We start from the raw sequence: 22,094 nt of genomic DNA on the forward strand, positions 1-22,094 counted from the left end.
AATCCTTTTGTATTTTAATGATAAACATGATATTTCTGTGTTAGTTAAGACTTAAGTGTATCTTTTATAAAATATTTTTAAAATTAATTTAGAAAGATATTGTATAAATATTTAAAAAAAATCAAACTATAAAAAATATAATTATAATATTAAAATAATAAGAAATACAATAAATTAGATCAAATTAAAAAATAGTCGCTATCTTTTAAAAACATAATACATATATACATATAATATTTTTTTTTCCTACGTATCCAATAGAGCAACCTCCATGTTTTTTAAAATATAACTATTTAATTTCTTTTTTTTTTTTTGCAAAATACACCATACCAAATTTTTTATTGAAAAATAAAAATATAAAATTAATAACCGATTTGATAATTGTTTTCTAAAACAATTTTCTATTTTCTAAAAAAACAAGAAAATATATTTAACAATGAAAAATTATTTTCTACTTTCTTTTTTAATTATTTTTTACTATTTTCACTTATTTTTTAAAAGATTATTTTAAAAATTAATTATACAAATATATAAAATGATTAAAAATAAAATAATAAATATAAAAAATATTTTTAAAAATATTAAAAATTATATTATCCTAAGATTAAGCGGATATTTTTTAAAATATGAAAATTATATTATCCTTTTATATTATCATCTTATCTTATTTTATAACATAGATATATTTTATTCAATTGACCAATGTGTTCACGATTCATTTCCAGTCCACAGTTCACAGGTCAGATTGATGGTCAACGATTCATTTCTAGTCCACGGTTCAGGGGATGGTCGAATTTACGTCATAAATATATAATTTATATATATTATTAAAATTTAAAATATTTATAATAATAATAATAATAATAATAAATTATATATTATTTAAAAATTAACATTTTATTTGAAAAATCATAAAATTAGTTTCAAATTAGAAATTTAAATTAAAATCAGAATTTTAATTTAAAATTTGAAATTTTAAATCAAAAACTTATTTTATAATCATAAATTTATTTAAAATTATAATATTTATTATTTTCATTCATTTTAATTAAAATCACAAGTTTTAAAAATCATGGAGTAAAAAAATAATAAATATAAAATAAAATAAATAAAAATCTTGGCGGTCAAAAAGGGCGGCCAAAAAGGAAGGGCTTTGGGGCACGGAAAATGTCAAAAATCTAGGTGGAAGCACAAAGGAAAGGGAAAAAATCTAGGTAGGGAAGGGAGGGGTAGAAGGAAGGGTTTTGGGGGCACCGGAAAAAGGAAAAAATCTAGGTGGGGAAGGGCGAGGAAGAAGAAAGGGTTTTGGAGGGGAAAAAATCTGGTTGGGGGCATTGCGGGGCGGCGGCGCTGAGCCGGGCTGATGAAACGTTGGATGGGGGAGGAGAACCGTTCTGTTCACCATAAACCGGTCGGGTCATCCGATTTATCAGTACGACCACAGTTCCGGCGATCCGGCTCCGGTTTAAAGGCCCCGGCTCAAATGGCCGAACCGGACCGGACTGGTGACCGGGCGATGGTCAAACCGGTTGGACCGACCGGTCCGATCCGGTTTTTAAAACCAATGAGACCGTGCAGTACAAAATTGAATAAAAATTTTATTAATTGACATTAACAACAAAATAAAAAAATTTAAAAATTAAAAATAAAATACATAAAAAAATATCAAAGTTGAAGTTATATTTACACTTTTGAGTAAGCAAATATTATTATTCCAAATACGAGAATTATCTTCTTTTTTTTGGCCCAAATATTTCTATTAATTAATAAATGGAGCATTTTAGTGAATTTACAATTACAAACTCATTTTAGTAAATAAATCTTTACATTGTATTCAATACAACGTATTTTAACCCTTCTAACCAAATATTCCTATTTTATTTTTACGGTTTTCTCTATTTTCTATTCTTAATATTATTTATTTTTTATTTATTACAAAAAGTTCTTAATATACATGCTTGTTTATAAATTATCTGACTATTTAAAAAAAAAAATTCCAGTAAAAAATGGAGGGTCCTAGTAAAAATAATTTATTTTTAAAAAAAAAAATCTTCAAAGTAAATCCCTATCAAAATAATTCCAAAAAAAAAAAAGAAAGTTCATACCACATGGACATTGAGAAATACCAATTTAAAAATTAATTTGACTTGTGGATTTATAAAAAGAGAGTCTATGTCTAGGTATAAGACATGAAATCAGTACTATCTGTCAGGTGAGAAACAGGGAACGGAATATCCCAACAACAGAGCACTCCCATCCAGAACATGGACAGCTGTATGGCCGGAAGTTACACAGTCTTCATGTATGCACTTGGTGTAGTCAGGGATGATCTCAGGGCATCCAAACTCCTCATACTTGCAATGCAGTTCAAGTGACCTGGCCATCTTCTCCAGTGCAAGACACCTTTCACCAAGCTGCTGCATACAACTGGGACATTTGCTGAGTGCCCTTGCTTTGCAGCTTCAACAGAGTGTGTGTCCATTGTGGCACTGCAGGAATGGGAGCTTTGTTTCAAAGCTCAACCAAAAATAAAAGATTTTGGGTTTCCAAGATGAGCAAGAAGATATTATTTACATATCTGTAAAACTGGAAGGGACATTTAGGCACCATACTGATTTAAGGCATTCATGATCAAAATCACTCTTTATCTCAAAAGTAGAGGATGCCAATAAAAGAAAAGACCAAGGATAATATAATCATTTTTTTAAAGATGGAAAAAAAATGGAAGAAAGATGAAAAGGGGTGTTCAAACCCCAGGGCTGGAATATAACCTCCTGCAGACTACTAATAACAGAGCAAGTAGGCACCTTTAGATGCATACCACCATATTTATGACAGAAGAGTAATATACCAGAAGTGGCAAAACACAAAAGCAACTTTCATTTCGAGCAAAAAGCATGAAGAATCTGTTTCCAGTTCACTCTCCTATGATCTCTCAAAGGACCAACATTCCAAAGTTTCCAATACTGTCACTCCCTCTCAAGATTGCTGTGTTAAAAAAAGGAACTAGCAAGTGCCAAGTAGCTCCAAATTCTTCATCTCCCAAACACAGCTTTCAAATGACAAAACAATTCAATTTTGATCATACAACAGTCACATTTAGTTTTTTCTTATACAAGGTTACGCATGCACCAAAAGTCCGCCTCCTAAATCCATCAGTTTCAAGGCCTATTGATAGTCCCTCCTCTTTAATACTGATATCCCGACACCTCTGTTTCTACAATCCAACACCATCATTAGTATGTTGTCTACTCTTCTCTCTGTAATTCCAATGACCTTCCCTTTAGACCTTCTACTTTATCATATTGTCCCTGATCAAAGGAGTGTCAGATATCATCTATGCGCATGACAACCTAGTTTTTGTAAGGCGTTGCAAGGTGTAGTATTTGGAATTGAATAGGCAGAAACTTATTCTAGTGTAACACCTCCGTGTGCGATAAAAAGGTATGTGAGACAAACCCTTTTACGGTTTCATCTCACTTGTAAGATTGGCATCACGAATTCTCAAACTCAGAGCCTTGTCATACTCATACCAAGAGATCCAAGTGCTTGATGCCTAGAGCTAGGTGTATGCTCTTCTATAACCATGCCTCTTTCTCAACAACCAAGGAACTGAGCAAGAGAACTGGTATTGTCAATCAATTACTACAGGCCTCAGGGGCCAGGAATAGGGAGAGGCAGTTCTAAAATCCAGTTGGCAATACAAATTTAGTGCCTTTTGCCAGAAAGATATAGGATTGGACTCTTAACAAATTTATCATACAGTGGAGTTATTCTTAAGTTTCCCCAACAACTTCACATCCAAAATGAAACCAAGAAACCACGTGAAAAAAGAAGAGAATTCAATCAATAAACTCAGGAGAAAATCTACCTCAAAAGCCATAAAAGTTCAGAGCCTAAATAACTCAAATTCTAACCAGAATCATTTTTTTAACTCATAAATCTCCTTTATCCCACAAATTCACCTTATTTTTTCTGACTCCAATTCAATCCAACTTAACCAAAAACAAAAAAAATAAAATCCAATAAATAAAATCATCTAAAAAAATTTTAATCCAATGTACAACTTCAATTCGGTACCAGTGCAGCTCAGGCAAAAAAAATCCAAAACCCTCCCCAGCAATCAACCACCACCAAAAATAAAAAGAGAAAGAACATTCACACCTAACAAAACCCAACATTACAATTTCTATAAAATCCAAGAAAAAAAAAAAAACCAGAACAACCCTATTTGTTTGGACGAAAAAAAATTTCCCGGGAAATTTTGTGGTTTCCTTTTAGACAAAGTCAAAAGACTAACGTAAGAAAAACAACTAAACTGAGAGAGAAGGGAAGAACACATTAAGCAAAATTGATCAAAAAGCAAACCTGATAAATAGGTGAGGTACATAAAATCGAAGCAAACAGAGCACTTAAGCAGCTCCAGGACCACGGTGAGGGAGCGACGAAGAACCCCGGAAACGACGCCGTTTTGATGATGCCTCAAGGAGGACCTGTGGTGATGATGACAACCAGAACTTGCAACACATTCACTGCTTTCTCCGATTCCATTCACGCAACGCCCCAACTCACAATGAATGCTAGAGAGACTAGAGAGAGAAACTGAAACTGTGGATTTGATTCTTTGGCTCTGTACCTCTCTGAGTGAGTGTTCACAGTTTGCTTTTATGGAAGAAGAAATTAAAGAGAGCATGGATTTGGATTTTATTTTTTATATTTATTAAAAAAAAAAAAGAAGAAGAAGTAAATGAAGTATTTTTTCGATAAGAAAATATAAATAATAGATATGCTTTGTATATAAATCCTTTTAAATTTTAAGGATAAACATGACATGGAAAGCGTATCTTTTAGAAAATATTTCTAAACCCAATTATTAAAAAATAATCAAAGTATTAAAAAATATAATTATAATATAAAAATAATAAAAATAAATAAAAGTACAATGAACTAGGTCAAAGAGGCATATTCAAGAATAATCTCTATCTTTTTGGCTTACTTTTTTTAAACAAAATTATCCTCATTAATTTTTTTTATTTTTTTTGAAACTAAAGATAAAAATGTAGAATTAAAATAATAATTATAGTTTACTTTTAGAAAATGAAGATTATTTTTTCAAAGAGGAGGATTTTTTTTTTTTTTCCAAATATTTGTGGTTGTGGAAGGAGCTTCTCATGTTTATTCTATTCTTTCTCATAATTTAAATTTCAAATTAATTGTGGGTAACTTCAAGTAAGGTAATTTGATTTATTTTTAAAAAATATAAGCATAAATAAAATAAGGAAAGGATAATTTTATATAGATATTTAAATCTAATATTACTTTAGATAAGCATTCTATTTTATTATTCGTAAAATATTATTATTATTATTATTATTATATTTATTGAATGTACATGAGAGTAGAAACAATGAGATCAGAATATAAAAATATAAACTAATAAGACCCGGAAATTTTCATTTGGTACCACTTGAATGGCACCAACAAACCAGCGAATCATCAGACCTTAACTTTTTGATTGATTGTCAAGAAAATGGAGGAAGAAAGTGGAGGAAAGGGGTCCATGTATTTTCTCCAGCACAACCCAGGTAGTGATTCAGACAAAATTATGGATTTCAAACTACAAATTTTGTTAAATCCCAACAAATCTTCATTTCTAAGATCACATGTCAATGACCATAACAGTATTCATCATTCCAATATTAAAAGAATTCTAATTCAAATGTTTGAGACGCCTACTGAATTCTGAACCAAAGAATTTCGTTAGTCATTATTGAGAACTTTCAATCTAAATCTTTATTCATCTCCAATAAACAAAATCTATCAGAAAGATTTAAAGAAAAATGTAACATACAAACAAATATCTTACAAAATTATAGACTGGACGGCTCCCCTTGGATCATTCACCATTCTTCAAGCCCGGATTGCATTAAATCAGCAAATGGATTATCAGAAGGCAGACAGCAACAAGTTCATGCTCTAGGTTTGAGAGTTTGAATAAATAAACCTGAAATGCACCTGAGCATTACTGGGCGTATGAATCCATTGTACTTCCTGCCTCCAAGAAAGCCAGCCTATGGTGCAACAGGGAAAAGAGTTCTACCACTGATTTGGGAAGGCTTCTCTGTAGTTTGCATCCTCACCCAGCGTTAGCTGTCTCATAGTTTCATCCCTTACCCGGGTGTTCAAAAGTTTTTGACCTAACCGATCTTTTGTTGTTATTTTCTTGCGCAACATGGATGCTAGAGTTTGCTTCTTATTTCTGGCCAAGGGTTTATCCATATTGGTAGCCCCCAAATCCTCACCAAAAGCCTCCGATCTTGAAGTTGATGCCATTGCAGCTTCTCGTAAGACTGCTTCATTGTGTTCTCGGACTTTTGCAAGCTTTGCACGCTTCAATGCTTGTTTATCATATTCTCTCTTCTTTGTTTCTTCTTTATCTCTATCTCGAACATTCTTAACAGCCTGCTTTGCTAATTGCTCTACTAAATCAGACCCTAAATCAAGAGTTATCTCTTCTGTTGAAGAGTTCTCATGGATTGGTTTTCCTTCATCATCTCGAGGTATTATGGGCCCGTGAAAAGGGCAAACTCTCAAATCTTGTCTCTGACAAAGCCCGCCTTTGCTCAATGGAGCACGGCATGGTTGGATATCGACACGTTCTTCCTTGTAAACAGTTGTCTGAATGTTCAACTCTGCAATTTTTTCTGCTGGAATAACTGCATCATAATCTACCCTACCCCAGTGGCCTTCAAGCTCCAATCCTCTCTGGTTAGCCAAAACATCTTGCTTTGAACCCCAGTTATCCAAGAAGGAGCCCCAATTCATTAATGGAGCTTCAGCCAAAAGCTTACTTCTCAGGGAGGTTGAATCACTTTCATTGCTTTCCCGACCTGACCTCTTATTGCCATTAGACTCTTTATTACTACATTCAGGAGCTTCACTTTTTGCTTTGCTGGAAGTTGATGCCTTGGCAAGATCTTTACTTTGCTTGTTTGCTGCAGTAAAACTATCACTCTCAGATAGTTCTATCTTACCCTCCTCCCAAAAATCCTCTTCCTCATCATTCATAGTATTAGCAAGAACACAGCCTGATTCTTCACATTTCTTCTTCACTGACTGGATATGATTCCGGATATCAATGAACTCCTTCAGCATCGAGTCTCTGGATCTGTTATCTGCCACTTCAACCCTTATAAGAACAGAGATCCATTCTTGTGCTGAAACCAAATGCCTTGTCACTAGGACCTTGTACAGCTCCCTCAATGCATCAAAAACCACTTTATTATCACTATTCTCATGAACTTTTTCTGCTTCTTTCAATGAATCAAGACGGATCTGCCGCAATTCAGAACTACAGAACTCTTCCATTTCATCATCCTCTATGAAATCCAGCGGCACACTTTCATCTTTAGGACGTACAATGTCTAAACATTCCCTTATCTCATCCATTGTTAACTGAATTTCCTCTTTAATAGAAGAAAACTTTTCTTTCAGTGTTTCAAACTTCTTCAGTAAAATCTCTTTTGACCTCATCTCCCTTTCCTTTCTCTCTTGTTGAATCCGGGCAGCATTTGCTTGTAGATTAGGAAATTGAAATCTAAGAGTGTTTTTCAAGTAGTCAAACCCTAATCTGAGCTGTCTGTAATGAATCCCAAATGAAGTGTTCCACTTCTCTAAGAATTCAATTGCCTTTGAACGCAAAATAGATGCAACAGCAGCAGGAGCAGGGAGTGGTTGATTTCTTCTAAATCCGACACTTAAACTCAATAATTGATCCAAGTTCACAACAAGGAGGGTTCTGAAAAGCTTTGATCGCATGAACAGTTCATCAATTATGAGAAGTGAAAGGTACCGCACCTGCGGAACACATCCAAAGTATCAATTTTTATCAGCCAAAATTCTTCTCTCCCATGAGAGATTATCACTATGAGAGAGAGCACAAACAACTGAAAATAAAAAGAAGTAATTTAATACAAACCGACCCCAGAGCTATTAAACAAACAGTCTTTACTCTTAAGCACCCACCCTCAACCCGAAAAATGTTCACAAATAAAAGAAAATCTTTCAACACATAATAACACCACAAATTCAACCCAATAGGTCATCTCTATACCTGGATAATAACCTCATCAAGAATGCCTCAAGTGAATAACAACCAACACACATTATTTTTGTTCAACTCAACTCCCCATAATGTCATTCGAACTAGTTGGATTCATATGAATAAAACCAAATGATACAAGTATAACCGTAAACTATAAAAAACAGTGACTTATGCATTTCATATTTTCATTTCATCTTCGTCAATTTTTCAAAGAATTCCCATTAGAATCTGGAAATATTGATTTAAACAACATATTCTCTATTGTGAATTAGGATTCAAAGGAATTCTGAATTCGATTGAATCCCAACTGAGTTACATCGAAGCATAAATTTTCATTCGACATGCAATTCAACCTAACTTCGTAACCAAAACCTAGCACAACAAAACCCTAAGATTCAATCAATCTCTCAAAACCAAAACAAAGAACAGAAAATTTAAAACTGTCGTTTCTCTTCTTTCTTTTTCTCGGCTTTCTCAAGAAACCAAACATCAAGAATACCAAAAATAACAAACAAGGATTGAAGAAACGGAACCTGAGCATGGTCTCGCTTCATGAGGTCCATTAAGGTTTGGGCGGCGATTCGGAGCTCCGAATCGGAAGATCGTACCACCGATTTGATGGATTTGAGAAGGCGCGGGTCAACCTCCGACGCCGTGGAGTTCGTCGCCTTCTCTATCAGCGAAATCGCCACCACCCTCGGCCCTCCTCCGCTCTCTTCCTCCATCGTCCACGATCTCTCAATCTACACCTCAGTGCTCAAAGTCAATTGGATCGGGTTTATGCTCTCCGTAGCTTCATCCTTGGTACATTTTGGGCCTGGTTGGCCCATGAATCAATCTGGGCCTCAGTTTGAGACATCTGGGCCACATGCTGACCCCCTTGTCTAGTCCAAACAAATCAAGCCCAAATGAATTACTAAGCTTCAATCTATCTCTCTCCCTAAAGGATTAGACAATTGTTCTATCATCCAACGACCAATTAATTGCTTATATGTTTCATGTTCTTTGGTCAATGTCACATGGGGTTGGGAGAGGATTTAGGGTTTGGTATTCTCATGGAATTTTCTTATAGTGGGTGGATGTGGCATCTTGGACCCACCATAATCTTTGGGAAAAACAAAAGAAATCTTTCTTTGGGACTCATGGATAAAGTGACAGCAGTTACAGCTTTTGAAAAAAGCCCACTCACCTCTGCTGTTAGGTGTTGTAATAATGGGAAGGATTTGGTGGCCACCATTTTTGACTTGCTGCCATGTGCCTCCTCCTGAGTCCTGACCATCCTGGGGATGGCGGCATCTGCACTAGTAGTAGTAGTATTAGTGTATTACCATTACTAAGCATGGGCTCTCTCTCCATTTATGCTGGTGGTTGTGACTCGTGAGATTTGATTCTCAGCCATGTGTCTCATGTCTAGGTTTTGTTTGTTTCTAAAATCTAAAATAATAGAAGTTTGAAAAGTGTTTTTCAAAATCATTTCCAAGTCAGAAAATTACACCACCCCTTTGTTCCTTTGTTTTTCTTGTGTAGCTGATGGAGCTCGAGCTATCATATAAGCTGTTGGTACGAATCTAGACGTCATATATGACAAAAAGGGATTGGTTTGGTCAAGACAAAGCCTGCCGCGAATGGCTCTTGTTTGCTCCCTCTTCTATCACGAAAATCCACCTGTTGGAACTTGAAATTAAAATAAAATAAAATAAAAATTATATTTGATTCTAATTAAATTTTCTTATATGTTTAGATTTATTTTTACTTTCTTATCAAATAAAAGAATGCAACATCTATTTGGTAATATTTTTAGAAATAGTTTTTAATTATTTTTTAAAATAAAATTTTATTTAAAAACTTAAATATAAAATAGGGGTATTTTTGTACGTGATAATAGATATTTCATTTCTTTCATTCCTTGTTCCTATGCCATGTTTGGATTAACATATAAATGATTTAAAAAATCCAATCTCGCTCCATCACAAATTGGTGATATTTTGATTTATTCCTTTCATAATAAATATAAAATAATGTAAAATTATTATTTTACCTTTAGATTTCATTCAACAAATCTCATAATAAAACTATCCGTTTAGTCTTATTATTTAGTAAAAAAAAAAAAAACTCTAAAAATTTATATTTTTAAAAATAAAAATAAAAATAATATTTTAAACTATATATAAGGATATCATTTTTTTTTTCATCACTATTATTATCAAATATTAAAATAAAAACAAATAATCATTCCAAATATTCATTCAAACATTAAAAATAGAATCACCAAACTTATTAAAAAAAATAGGAATAATAAAAACAAAATATTCATTTCATTTTCTATTATCATGTACCAAACACCCTTAGATTATTTTATCGAAATATATATATTAAAAAAAAACCTATAAATTACCAATAATTTGTATAATATTTGGAAATGTCTAGTTTACCCTCAACTAGTCACATAAGTAATTTTTTTATACCGATTTAGGATTATAATTGATGAAAGAATTTAATTTTTTTTTGGTAATTAGCTATCCAATACTTAATGGTAATTGGGTAAACAAGATTGATGATTAAATACCACTTGGTTTCCACCTATAAATATCATTTTTCAACCTTATCTTCCAAACCACAATAAATTTATATAATCTCATCATTCACAATCACGACTAGAAGATAGAGGTAAACTCAATTTTGTATTTGACCAAATTACCCCTGTATTACACTTACATAATATATATAACCCACACGTGCGAGGCACGTTCCGCTTCCATTCCAAATCCTACTTCCTCTCTTTCTCTCTTTTTGCTGCTTAGGTTAAAATTGAAACTTAAAGAAAAACTTAAAAAAAAAACAAAAAAGAGAAGAGGGTAAGAAAGAGATTTGACCCTCCATGGCCTGACCCGGTTCAGGCACAGCCGCGGGCAGCGAACCCGATCCGTGAAGCCGCCACGTCGAAGACAACCCGGAACCCTTGTTGCTGGATGTTCCCTATGATGGACAGGCCGCTCATGGTTCCGGCGAAGGCGAAGCAGAAGACGCCGTTAGTGTCGACGGGAATCAGATAGTTCGTCGCTGGAAGCGACACGTCAGCTCCGCGGAAGTGCATTACCACTGTCGGCACCTTCACCTCCGTCTTCCCCGACAAATCAAAGCAGGTATCGAAGAGTGAGTAGTCTGGGGCCCGTTTCAAGTCCGCTGCTCCGGCCCGGAAGGCGTCGCGGAGGCCTACGTAAGCTCGCCGGGTGAGGCGGGTGACGGAGGTGCCGGAGTCGATGATGACCCCGCCGTTGCCGGCGGCGTCGAGCTTGAAGAGAGAGGCGGTGATGCCAGCAACTCTGGCGCCGCCGACACTGATTCCGGTGAGTTCGAGGTAGTAGAAGGTGTCGAGTTTAGGGTTTGTGATTAAAGGAGTGAAGACAGCGGTTCGCGAAACGGCGGACTGTCCGAACACAACGGAGGACGGTTTAGACGAGGCTGACCTGTCCACCAAGCAGTATGAAAACTTCCGGCCGAACCGGAGACCGGTTTGGGTGGGGAACGAGAGTCTCCCACGGCCGAGACCCAACAAACCGGCGGCACCCACGAATAAGCCCTCGTTGTCGTGGCCGCAGCCGAGAGCCACCTTCGGCACTCTAGTTCCGCGAAAGGTGAGCGTTTCAGTGGAGAACTCACCAAATGTGAACGACCCATCACCATACGCAACCTGGTACAGACACGACTGCCTCGAGTTGCAGCCGGGCGAGTCAAGCCGGAGACACAGAGGCGACCTACACGAGATACTCGAAAACGACCCAGATTTCTTCGGATCGAAGACAGGATCAGTCTGAGAATAGCATTTCCGGCACGGGGCACACTGGATCCACACGACATCCGATCCGGTATCCAACACCATGTACACGTACTTCGGAGGAGTCCCAACACCCAACCGCGTGAAGTACTCGCCGCTGCCCTGAGCGAGCCCCGACGTCACGGAGCTGCTAAAACCTCCGCCCTGGGCATGAGTCCCGTTTCGTCCGGCACGCCTGCCTCCGGCTGCGGCCGCCATTTTCGACAAGGCCTCAACCCGAAATGCGTCCCTCTGGAGCCTGAGGTTGAAGAGGGCTTCTGGGGTGGCGTTGAAAGCCAGAGCATCCCTGTGTTCGAGATGCATAGTCATGGTGGGGTCCGTCTCCGACACCGGCAGGGTACTGATTTGGGTCTCTGTTTCGGTCCATGAAAGTTGAGACTTAGTGGTTGGATTTTCACCCAGTGGACGCACAACCAGAGACTGGTATTCAAGAGGCTTATCGGCACCGGTGAAGGAGAAGAAAGAGAGTAAGAGGAAGGAAAAGAGGATAGCAAGTGCTTCTGCTTTTGCTTTTGCTTTTGCTTCCATGGTAGAGAGAGAAAAAACACTGAAGGGATTGCAGAGATGAGACAGTATATAAATAAAAGCGAGAGTGAGAGAAAGGAGAGAGAAAAAGCGGTTAAGGTGTGAATATTGAACTTTTAATAAAAAGAATGAAAGAAAATAATTACGACCCCACTAGTCACTACGCAGTGGGGCCCAATTTATATTATTTATTTAAATAAAATATTTAAAAATATAATGCTATTTCTTTAAAATATATCAAATAAATGTCAAAAATGGTTGCCAATTTTAAAAATAATAATAATTTTTAAAAATAAAATCTTATTTAAAAATATGAAAATTAATTTTCTCTCTTCTTTTTCTTCAAGGTGTTAAAATTGTAAAAATAATATAAATATTTTCTAAAAAATAATATTAAAAATTATTTTCTAATTATCAAACAAATCCAGATATTTTTATTTTCTTTTAATTAGAAATTAAAATCATAATTTTTAAAGAATTACAAAAACTTTATTAAAAAATATAATAATTTTTTATTAAATCAAGATTTTTGTTGGAAGCAATTTTTCTCCAATTTTTTTAATTATAAATAATTTAATTATTTTAAAAATTCAGTCTAAATTTTTTTACATTTTAATCACTAAATTTTCAAAATTCTCTCTATACATTAATTTTTGGTCATTAGTAATATTTCTAAAATAAAACAAAAGATAGAGAATCTTTAAACTTTTTGACAAAAGTGCAAGAAGACGAATAAGTTGACTGACAAATGACACATTTGAGGTACGTGTATAGCATAGTGGGGTGTACTCTAATGTACAATCTTTATGGAAAGATATCAACCAATAATTTTAATTTATTTTTGGGCGAAAAGTCCAAAATGCCCTTATGGGGACAAATATCCGAATTTCGTTTACTTTGTTTGGTAAAGAGTTGGGTTTGTATTCATTGTTTAATTGATGATTTTTTTCTAGCACTTACTATTGCTTTGAGTTTTTTTTTTTGGGAATCGCGCTTTCCCATTAGAAGAAAAATAATCTTGTACATGCATTCCCATTTAGGGAAGTTCCAATGCCATGTGTTGGAATCTCTTTCATGACGTTTTAGAAATCTAGATTTACATGGTACTCAATCTTTATTAGTATGCATTTGTGACATATTTAGATAAGTTTTTAGCCACTTAATAATGTGACGAGAGATTAAGATAAATCCAAATCAAATTTGAACACTCCTAGACATATTGACATCAATTAAAAATCCAATCTATTGCCTTGAGAGATGATTGGTCCTCAAACTACTTACAACCTTTTTTTGTCATACTATAATGTGGGTATTAGTGCAACTCTCCTTTAAGTATATGACCTTAAACAATAGAAGCCTATTTACCATGTTATCAAGATATTGATCAATTTAGGGCAAGGTACATGAAGTTCGAGAAAATTGTAGTGTCCCTTCGCACAATTATGAAAATCGTTTGTACTTATAAGAGCACACAATCAACATCTCGATGTAGCAGCCAATCCGAGAAACACTTTATAAGTTAAAGTTGTCTAAGCAATTAGTAATATAGGTCATTGAGTTGTGGGATTTTAGTACTATCTATAAATCAAGTCACATCTTGAAGGACTAAGTCTCAACAAATATCATATGAGAGCTCCCACGCTGACATGGTGTCTCTTATGGTTGAATCATCAAGGTTGAAGGAGAGAACGTATTGATCTTGAGCATTGAAGATTCCTCACAAAGAAAAAGAACAAGAGATGACATTATGTTATAACCTAATCAACTTATGGTATTTGAATTGGGTGATGGTTAATTTTTACAAATTTATCAATTATGAATGCAAATAGATAACTTAAGCAATAATATCATATAAAACAATAAAAGAAAATTTGCTTAAAATAAATAAAGAAGGGAAAAGAAAATCTAAATTCCAAGTTTTATAGTAGTTCAACCTAGTCTCGGCCTATATCCACTTTACAAAAGATCCAACAAAGTGAATGTTTCACTATCAATGAGGTCTTTCAAGCCAAAGCCTCCAAACATTTTACACTTAGATTGTAGTTCAAAAGACCTTTACAATTTTCAAGTGATATTGTACACTTGAGAACCCTTAAGTAATACCCCACACATAATTTTTTCCTTATAGAAAATTTGTTGAAGATTTTTCCTCACAAAAATAAAAACAATTTAGTTTTACAATTTGGCTTAAGGGATATAAATAAAATTAAAATTGAAGTGTACTAATTAAAAATGCAAGATTTTGAACAATGGTATACTAAAAAAACATTCTCCCAATGAACGATAATCAATATTAGGTTCTTAGAAGAACAACAATGATAGTTAAAAGGCCTTTTATACATGCATTTGAAGCAAACTAGCTGTCATGGATATTTTCTAAAGGCTCTAATCAATAACTTGATCAATTACCCATCTAACCGGTGGGCATTTAATACACTACAAGTTATCCTTATTGGATTGGGCAAGTGGATCCCTAAGGACTGCCACCTCTTGCATGGCTAAGGCTTCATTCTATTAACCACTTTTTTCACCATCTAGAGCTTTGTAGTTATTGTTATCTTTTTTACTTCCACCATAGTGAGGTTCATAAGCTTGAATTGAGTTAGTAGGACTTGGTTTGTCATGCAAATAATTGAGGCACTGATCAAGGTCACTAATGCCCATGTAGACCTACATAAGAGAACAAGAAGGAGTAGAGCCAAAAAAAAATAAAAAAGAAAAAGAAAAATAGTCTAAGTAACACCAAAGATGGTAGCAATAAAGAGAATAACGGTTGAAAAAAAAAATGATGGCAAGCTTGAAAAAAAGTAAAATGTGGCATTGTAAGGAAAGATTAGCTATTTATAAATGAAGGTAGATTGGGGATTATGTAGCCACCATTTGACGTCAACCTCGACCCATCGATGCACAACTACTTAATGTGATGCATGGTGGTGCCAAACCCTATGTTGCCACATGTCTTACATTCAAAATTCGATTTTTAGAAGTCCCATACTTTCTCCTGATTCCTTCTTAAGTTGAACCAACTTCCCATCCATAGGTGTACAGAAAGTCCAAGCATCATTTAACCTCTCATGCACCATATGGTCGAGAATTGCAGCATTGAAGCAATGGGTCCTCCTAGACAAATCTAAACCCTAAAAAAATCCACAAAGACCTTGAGGCCAACACCGTTATGGACAAGCAAGAGTTATCATTCCCCAAACACTACGAATCTACAAACAATTAGTCTATAAAAAAGCCCTTAACAGTAAGCCTGAACATTGATGCACAACCAGAGCTATTAACTTGATTGAGTATTATATAGCCTTATGTAAAAATCCACAACTACAAGGCTACTTAAATCCTTTAAGTAGGTTCACTCTAAAAGTTGGCACAACTATGGGCATGTGGATGTTGACTTATCCCATTAGTATGGAGCATTTCTGATTGTCCATCAAACACTATTTGGGCATCCCTAATCAACTAATAATAACTAAGGCATGATAGCTCATATGTCGCCTAGGAGATCAAGAGTTTACTAATAAATGGTTTCTAAACTTTATTACTGTAAGCCAACTAAATGTATATTAACCTAACTATGGTAAATCACCCATGGTTAGGTCAATGACGACTAGATGAGAGTACTTAAGCCTTGGAAGAAAGCAATCATATTTGTCACCCTTTCAACCCTAATTCATCACCCATACTCAACTTTAAACTCCACATTTGTTGCTAAGTTTGAACTTCCAACCCTGAGCCAATTGTTTTATGCATGATTAGGCGTCCTTAAAATAACTTGATTCTAGAAAGGGCAGAAGTTCATTCCCACAAAGCAAGCTGCCATTTGCTCACTAAGCAAAGGTTAAGATGATTTTAGGCTTGGTCATCTACCAACCTACAAAACTCCTTACACCAAGAAATACTATTTATATTTCATTAAATATGAAAATATAAAGTTAATTAAAATATTTTTACGAAAAATAAATTATATTGAAATTTTTTTAATACAACCATAGTCATCCTTGTTTGAAAGTCAAAGAGGTCTCATTTGTAAATTCTTCCTCAAAAGGTTATGAACCTTGATGCATGTTCTTTCATATCACCCTATTTGGTCGTCTAATCCTCCAAGTGAGTCCATTATTGTGATTTTTGCATCGAGATTCATAATTTAAAAATCAAAATAAAACATTCATCACAAAACTCCCCCGTGAGGTTCGTACTGTCCTCGGATAACCCAAAAGTAGACTACTTCACCTTTTATCCTTAAACCTTGTGTCCAAAATTTAAACTAAGCTCCAAAATAGAGATCTAATCAAATTAGATGGAGTTGAAAGGAGTAAAATCTCATAGACAAAGATTCCGATGTCATTTACTTGGACTTAGAAATTCAAGTATGATAAGCTTTTCTCAAAATGCCAAAGCCGCATCTATTACAATACTGTATTAAAACACTTATTTAATTTAAATAATAGCCTTTCACATCTTAAAACCAATCCAACAAAACTTAACAATCAACTCAAAAGCATACTTTGGTAATAGATGAATAATTGCATATAAATCCAATGAGTAATATTAAATACATACTCTCATCTTCATAAATATTGAATGACCTATTAATAATCATTGAGTTATATGTTAATTAGAAATATAATTAATTTAATAATAGTCAATAATGTATTTTGGCTGCATGACACTTGCATATGTGAAAATTTTCATTTAATCAAATCATATAAAATAAAGAAAATAATTGAAAACCAAGAAATAAATTTAAAATTATTATTAATGTAGCTATTAAAATTTTATTTGACTACAATATTATATTAATAAAATTTTAATAAAATCAAAATTTCCCTTTTTATAATAATAATAATAATGAATCCAATGAAATTTTCCATGATTCACATCCCATGTTTCATGTCCCCAATCAATCCTATCTCTCCCTTTGAAACTACATTCATGGAATTCTCATGTTCTCATTTATAAATTTTATCTCCACAAATGAAAAAGAAAATACAAAAATAAAAAAGCCAAAAAATGGGTGAAAAAAAAAATCATGCTCTTTTGCAATGGCATTGGTCACTCCACGTGACCTTATGCATGGGGCCTTATCTTGTGAGTTGTGTGCCCTTATCTTGTGAGTTGTGAGTCTTGTGACTTCCTTCTATAGATATTTTCCACCGTTATTGCCATGACTCATGGAATTGTACGTTCAAATCCTCCATTTTTTTTTAATAACCCTTCACGACATTTCACATCACATCCTAGAGGGCTTTTCAGTCATTGTATCTAAAAAATAATTAATTATTTTATCTGAAAACTAATTATAAATTTTTCATATACCATTTTAATATAATTTATCATTTTATTTAAAAATTAATTAATAATTTTTAAAATTTATCATTTTAAGACTTTCTAACAATCTAAACTCATGGTCTTATTAAATCAAGATTTATATGTTATGTTTTATTTTTTTATTTTTTTATTTTTAATATCGACAAGGAATTTACTTTACAACCATCTATTTATCAATCGTGATCATATATAAAAATCAATTATTGCAAATATTTTTAAAATGAGAATTGTTTTTATTATTATTTATCATAAATAAATGATCATGTTTCAAATAAGAAGAACGAAGAAATTTGATTCAATTTATTAACATGACTTGAACCTTATCATATTTTTTTTGAATTTGCATAGAGTGTAATCATATTTGAATCAAATTTTTTTCCACTCACATAACTTATTCAATAAAACACTTTTGTCTTTTTTAATCTAACTTAAATAATATAAATTTAATCTGAAGCAGTCTATCTAATAATCATGTTGGTTAAGAAACTACAATTATAACTTCCTTAACATGTAACTCATTTAAAATTTTATTTTTTATAAGTAAGTAAATTAAATCATGAATATGTCAAGTTAAGAAATTAGTCACGTTAACTCAAAGAAAACTTAAGATGATTATTAAATATGTTACACAACGTATTACATATTTAATAAATATATCGTAATTTGTATCGTATTTGAGTTGACTTATTTAGTCATGTATATAACTGACAAAAGAAGATGGGAGGGCACATCTGGATGGTCCCTTGTGAACGTGCATGAACCATCATGTGGGCTACTTGCATGTGGTCCATTTGTTCTTATAATGGGAGGAAAACTACCACTCATTCCCCATTAAAAAAGTTGATTGTCCAAAATTTTAGAAATTTTATTTTCAAAAAGAAAATAAAATTCATATATTTTTATTTATAAGTGCCATAATTTTAAAAAAAATAATCAACCATTAGAAAAATATAGATGCTATTTGGAGTTATTTTTAAACCTTATTTGGATTAACTTCTAAAAAGGAAAAAGTTCTTTATTAAATCTATAAAAAAACTTTATATTATATTTTTTTTAAATTATTTCATTAGTTGAATTAAAAACAAAAAAAACAAAAAACAATTTACAAGTTGATGTTTTTTCTCTTAAAAGAAAAAAAAAAGGAAAAATCTAAATATGTCTAAGCTTTTCTGGAAATTTGAATAAAGATTTATACAAAAATATGACTCGTCTATGTTGTATTACAAATTTAACTTGTTTTTCATTTAGAAAAAAATCCAAAAATAAATTTAAAAACAAAGAGTTAATTTCATCGGGATTTTTACTAAATAAACTAAATTTAAAACTTCACCAAATACCTCCCTTACCATTTTCATTTGCAATCTCTCTCAAGGTATTTTCTAAAAAGGTTCAACACATTTTACCCATCAACATTTGATGTATTTTACTCTTTATATTTAAAAATCAATGTTTTGTCTTCTAAACTTATTAAACGAAGAACAAGATAGAAATGGAAAAAAAAAAAGTGTCGTCTAAATTTGAAGTTACATGCAAAAATAACTAACACTTACGTGATCATCTATTTAAAATTAAAAATCAATCATATTTTAGAAGTATTTGAAAATTTTCACTTCAAAAATTGATACTGCCCAAATTCAAATTCGTGTTCAAATTAAAATACAAAAACAACAATCTCTTCAAAGATTTTATAGCTAGGAGCATAAGTGTATCTAACCCTGGATGAAATTTCAAATCAATTAGGAAGTGTATTTAGTAAAATCCAAAACAAATATACTTGGAATCTATTTGGTAATAATTGTAGGAGTGTTTCTAGTCCTTTTAATATTTGAAATATATAAATTTTCAAATGTTAAAAATACTAAAAGCGCTTTCTATAATCAATACCAAATGACTCTTAGAACCCATTTAGCAGTAATTATAGAAAACACTTTTAATATTTATAATACTTGAAAATTTTTATCATTCAAGTATTAGAAATATTAAAAATGTTTTATAGAATTATTCTTGAATGCATTTTTATAATCTATTTGATAGCGATTTATACATTTTTATAATTTATTTGATGGTGATTTTAGAAAAGTTTCTAAAATTTTTAGTCTTAAATTTTTTTATTATTCTTTGTGTTAAAAGAAATTTAAAAATGTTCCTTAAAATCATTAATAAAACACATTCTTCATGATGGGTTACAAGTGACATTGATCCGTACATAAATAATAATAAAAATATGTTAATTTAAGAGAGGAAAAAGAAAAGCAAACAGGTTTTGATATTTTTCCAAGCAACCGACAAAAAAGGAAAGTCACTTCCCTCTTCAAGGAGACAGGTGCCATACTCAGAGAAAGCAAAGCCCATGTTGGCTGGGCCCACAGTGCTGTCTGGGCCTACAATGAAGTGAAGGTTCGGGCCCACCACACCTCACCGCCTCGTTTGTTATTCGTAGATCTCGATCATCGCCGCTGATCACGCAACTCAATTATTGCTCGTGCGTGCCAGCACCGCTCTGCTCTTGCAATATCCACTTAGGGGCTGCCACGTAAGTAAAAGATGAAGAAACAACCCTTAACCAAAGTTCACTCCAACTTTAGAGATATTGGTTAGATTAGTCTCGCATTGGATTCAAAATTCATTTACAATATTTTTTTAAAACTTTTTTTTATATATATTTATATCAAAATTTAAATAATAAATAAGATAATAATAAAAAGGTAAAAATAAATTTATTATTTAATAATTTAAAAAAATAAAAATAAATAAACATTATTATAAAGGACAATAAATATTATAAATATTATAAAAATATTAACTTAAATTCAAATTAGGCTTCGATTTTACAAAACTTGGATCCCGATTTGAATATAAAAAATGATTATGCAATCCGTCCAAACATCGAGTTAGGCTCTGGTCAAATAAGACTAACCCACCGAAATTATCCCTCTACAATTGTCAACCTTAAAAGTTATAAAATTACATTATAATCTTATAAAATTTGACAAAATAAGGTATTAATTAATTTAAAAGGTTCCTTTAAAAAATTTAAATTAAAACGCTCTCACCCGAACACTGATGCACGTCACCTATATTTACAGTAGAATTTCCGTGATTCAGAAAATTTTCCAAATACTAAAGTATTTAAAAATTAATTTTAAACATTAAAATTAAATTAATGGGTAGCTAGAAATTTAAGATAGGTAGCACAAGGACACCACTCGAATTTAAATACCATAGTGAAGTGTTGTAAGTGGATTGGCGACATGTGATGTGAGAAAAATTTATGACTTCCAATTGCCAACACCTAGAAATGCATGGTCAAGGCAAGGTGGTTAGGCATCAATGCTCACTGTGACTAGTTTTAAGGTATTTGGGTTTTTTATTTAAAGCCGGGAAGTCACCTGTCTTAGTACTATTATCATGCAAGTATGCTTAATTATAAAGTTTAATTTTAAGATTTTAGGATTTTTTTTTCCCTTTAAAGCCGTGTAAGAAAAGGAATATCCATCTTGTACTAACCATATAAGTGTGCTTAATTATAAAGCTTGCTTTTAGGGTTTTTTTTAAGTCATGTAAGCCAAGAATTTCGGAAAGTCGCCCATCTTAATACTACTCTCATGCAAGTATGTGTAATTATAAAGTTTAGTTTTAAATTTTTAGGGTTTTTTCTTTAAAGCCGTGTAAAATGAGGACTTTTGGGAAGTCATCCATCATAGTACTAATTTCATGCAAGCGCATTTAATTATGAAGTTTTGATGGGATCCGATGCATCACTATTAGCATAGTTGTGAATCTTGTGATTTATGGGTCGCTCTAAACAAGGATTCACAACTACATTTTCAATCAAAAGAAGAGCTAAAAGGAAAATGAGCTTTCTAAGGCTGTACGGATGCCATCTAATTCATAGAAAAATGGTATCTTTGTAAGGTGTCTTGGCACAATCACCACCAACTTATACTTAAAAGCAGCCTGTTTCTTAAACAGTTGAGGGTGAGCATTTCTTAAAAGCAAAAGGGAAGATCAGAGGAAAGAAAAAGAGGACTCTAGTTGGAAAAGAAAGATAGAATGTAGGACATCACATCAGGGGAAAGAAGGATATGGAAGTAATAACCAGAAGATTAAGCCTTTGGACCACACCAAAGTAAAGTTTTTTTCCCCAAGAGGAAACGAAATCAAGACCATTCTATATTTGAAGGGTGAAATTTTCAAGAGTAACAATTCTATGTTGGTGATTGACCTTGATGATTGTGTTTTCACTAATGTCAAGAGAACAATCAAAGACCGATGATCATTGGCAAACATGAAATT

General features: G+C 33.0%; 3 protein-coding genes across 3 annotated transcripts; all 3 read right to left on the reverse strand.

Annotated features, from left to right (window-relative positions):
- Window positions 1–2,155: 2,155 nt before the first annotated feature.
- LOC117932613 lies at window positions 2,156–4,693 on the reverse strand. The gene is made up of 2 exons (XM_034853891.1): window positions 4,369–4,693; window positions 2,156–2,489 (listed from the first exon to the last, which is right to left on the reverse strand). The coding sequence occupies exons 1-2, from the start codon at window positions 4,691–4,693 to the stop codon at window positions 2,407–2,409; spliced, it is 408 nt and encodes a 135-aa protein (XP_034709782.1). The 3' UTR covers window positions 2,156–2,406.
- Window positions 4,694–5,736: 1,043 nt separating this feature from the next.
- Window positions 5,737–8,960, reverse strand: LOC117932402 (UV-stimulated scaffold protein A homolog). Its single transcript, XM_034853647.1, has 2 exons — window positions 8,638–8,960; window positions 5,737–7,857 (listed from the first exon to the last, which is right to left on the reverse strand). Exons 1-2 carry the CDS (start codon window positions 8,827–8,829, stop codon window positions 6,097–6,099), a joined length of 1,953 nt encoding a protein of 650 aa, XP_034709538.1. The 5' UTR covers window positions 8,830–8,960; the 3' UTR covers window positions 5,737–6,096.
- A 1,751-nt stretch (window positions 8,961–10,711) lies between these two features.
- On the reverse strand, window positions 10,712–12,501 carry LOC117932400 (aspartyl protease family protein 2). Its single transcript, XM_034853645.1, has one exon. It carries the CDS (start codon window positions 12,465–12,467, stop codon window positions 10,998–11,000), a length of 1,470 nt encoding a protein of 489 aa, XP_034709536.1. The 5' UTR covers window positions 12,468–12,501; the 3' UTR covers window positions 10,712–10,997.
- Between the last annotated feature and the right edge of the window lie 9,593 nt (window positions 12,502–22,094).

This window comes from Vitis riparia, chromosome 15 (genome assembly GCF_004353265.1).
Source record: "Vitis riparia cultivar Riparia Gloire de Montpellier isolate 1030 chromosome 15, EGFV_Vit.rip_1.0, whole genome shotgun sequence".
In the NCBI taxonomy this organism is placed as follows: domain Eukaryota; kingdom Viridiplantae; phylum Streptophyta; class Magnoliopsida; order Vitales; family Vitaceae; genus Vitis; species Vitis riparia.

Coding starts and splice junctions, on each gene's coding strand:
- LOC117932613 (XM_034853891.1), bottom strand. CDS start 4,693: ATGCTCTCTTTAATTTCTTCTTCCATAAAAGCAAACTGTGAACACTCA. Junction 2,490..4,368: donor GTACCTCACCTATTTATCAG/GTTTGCTTTTTG, acceptor CCATTCCTGCAG/TGCCACAATGGACACACACT.
- LOC117932402 (XM_034853647.1), bottom strand. CDS start 8,829: ATGGAGGAAGAGAGCGGAGGAGGGCCGAGGGTGGTGGCGATTTCGCTG. Junction 7,858..8,637: donor TGAAGCGAGACCATGCTCAG/GTTCCGTTTCTT, acceptor TGTGTTCCGCAG/GTGCGGTACCTTTCACTTCT.
- LOC117932400 (XM_034853645.1), bottom strand. CDS start 12,467: ATGGAAGCAAAAGCAAAAGCAAAAGCAGAAGCACTTGCTATCCTCTTT.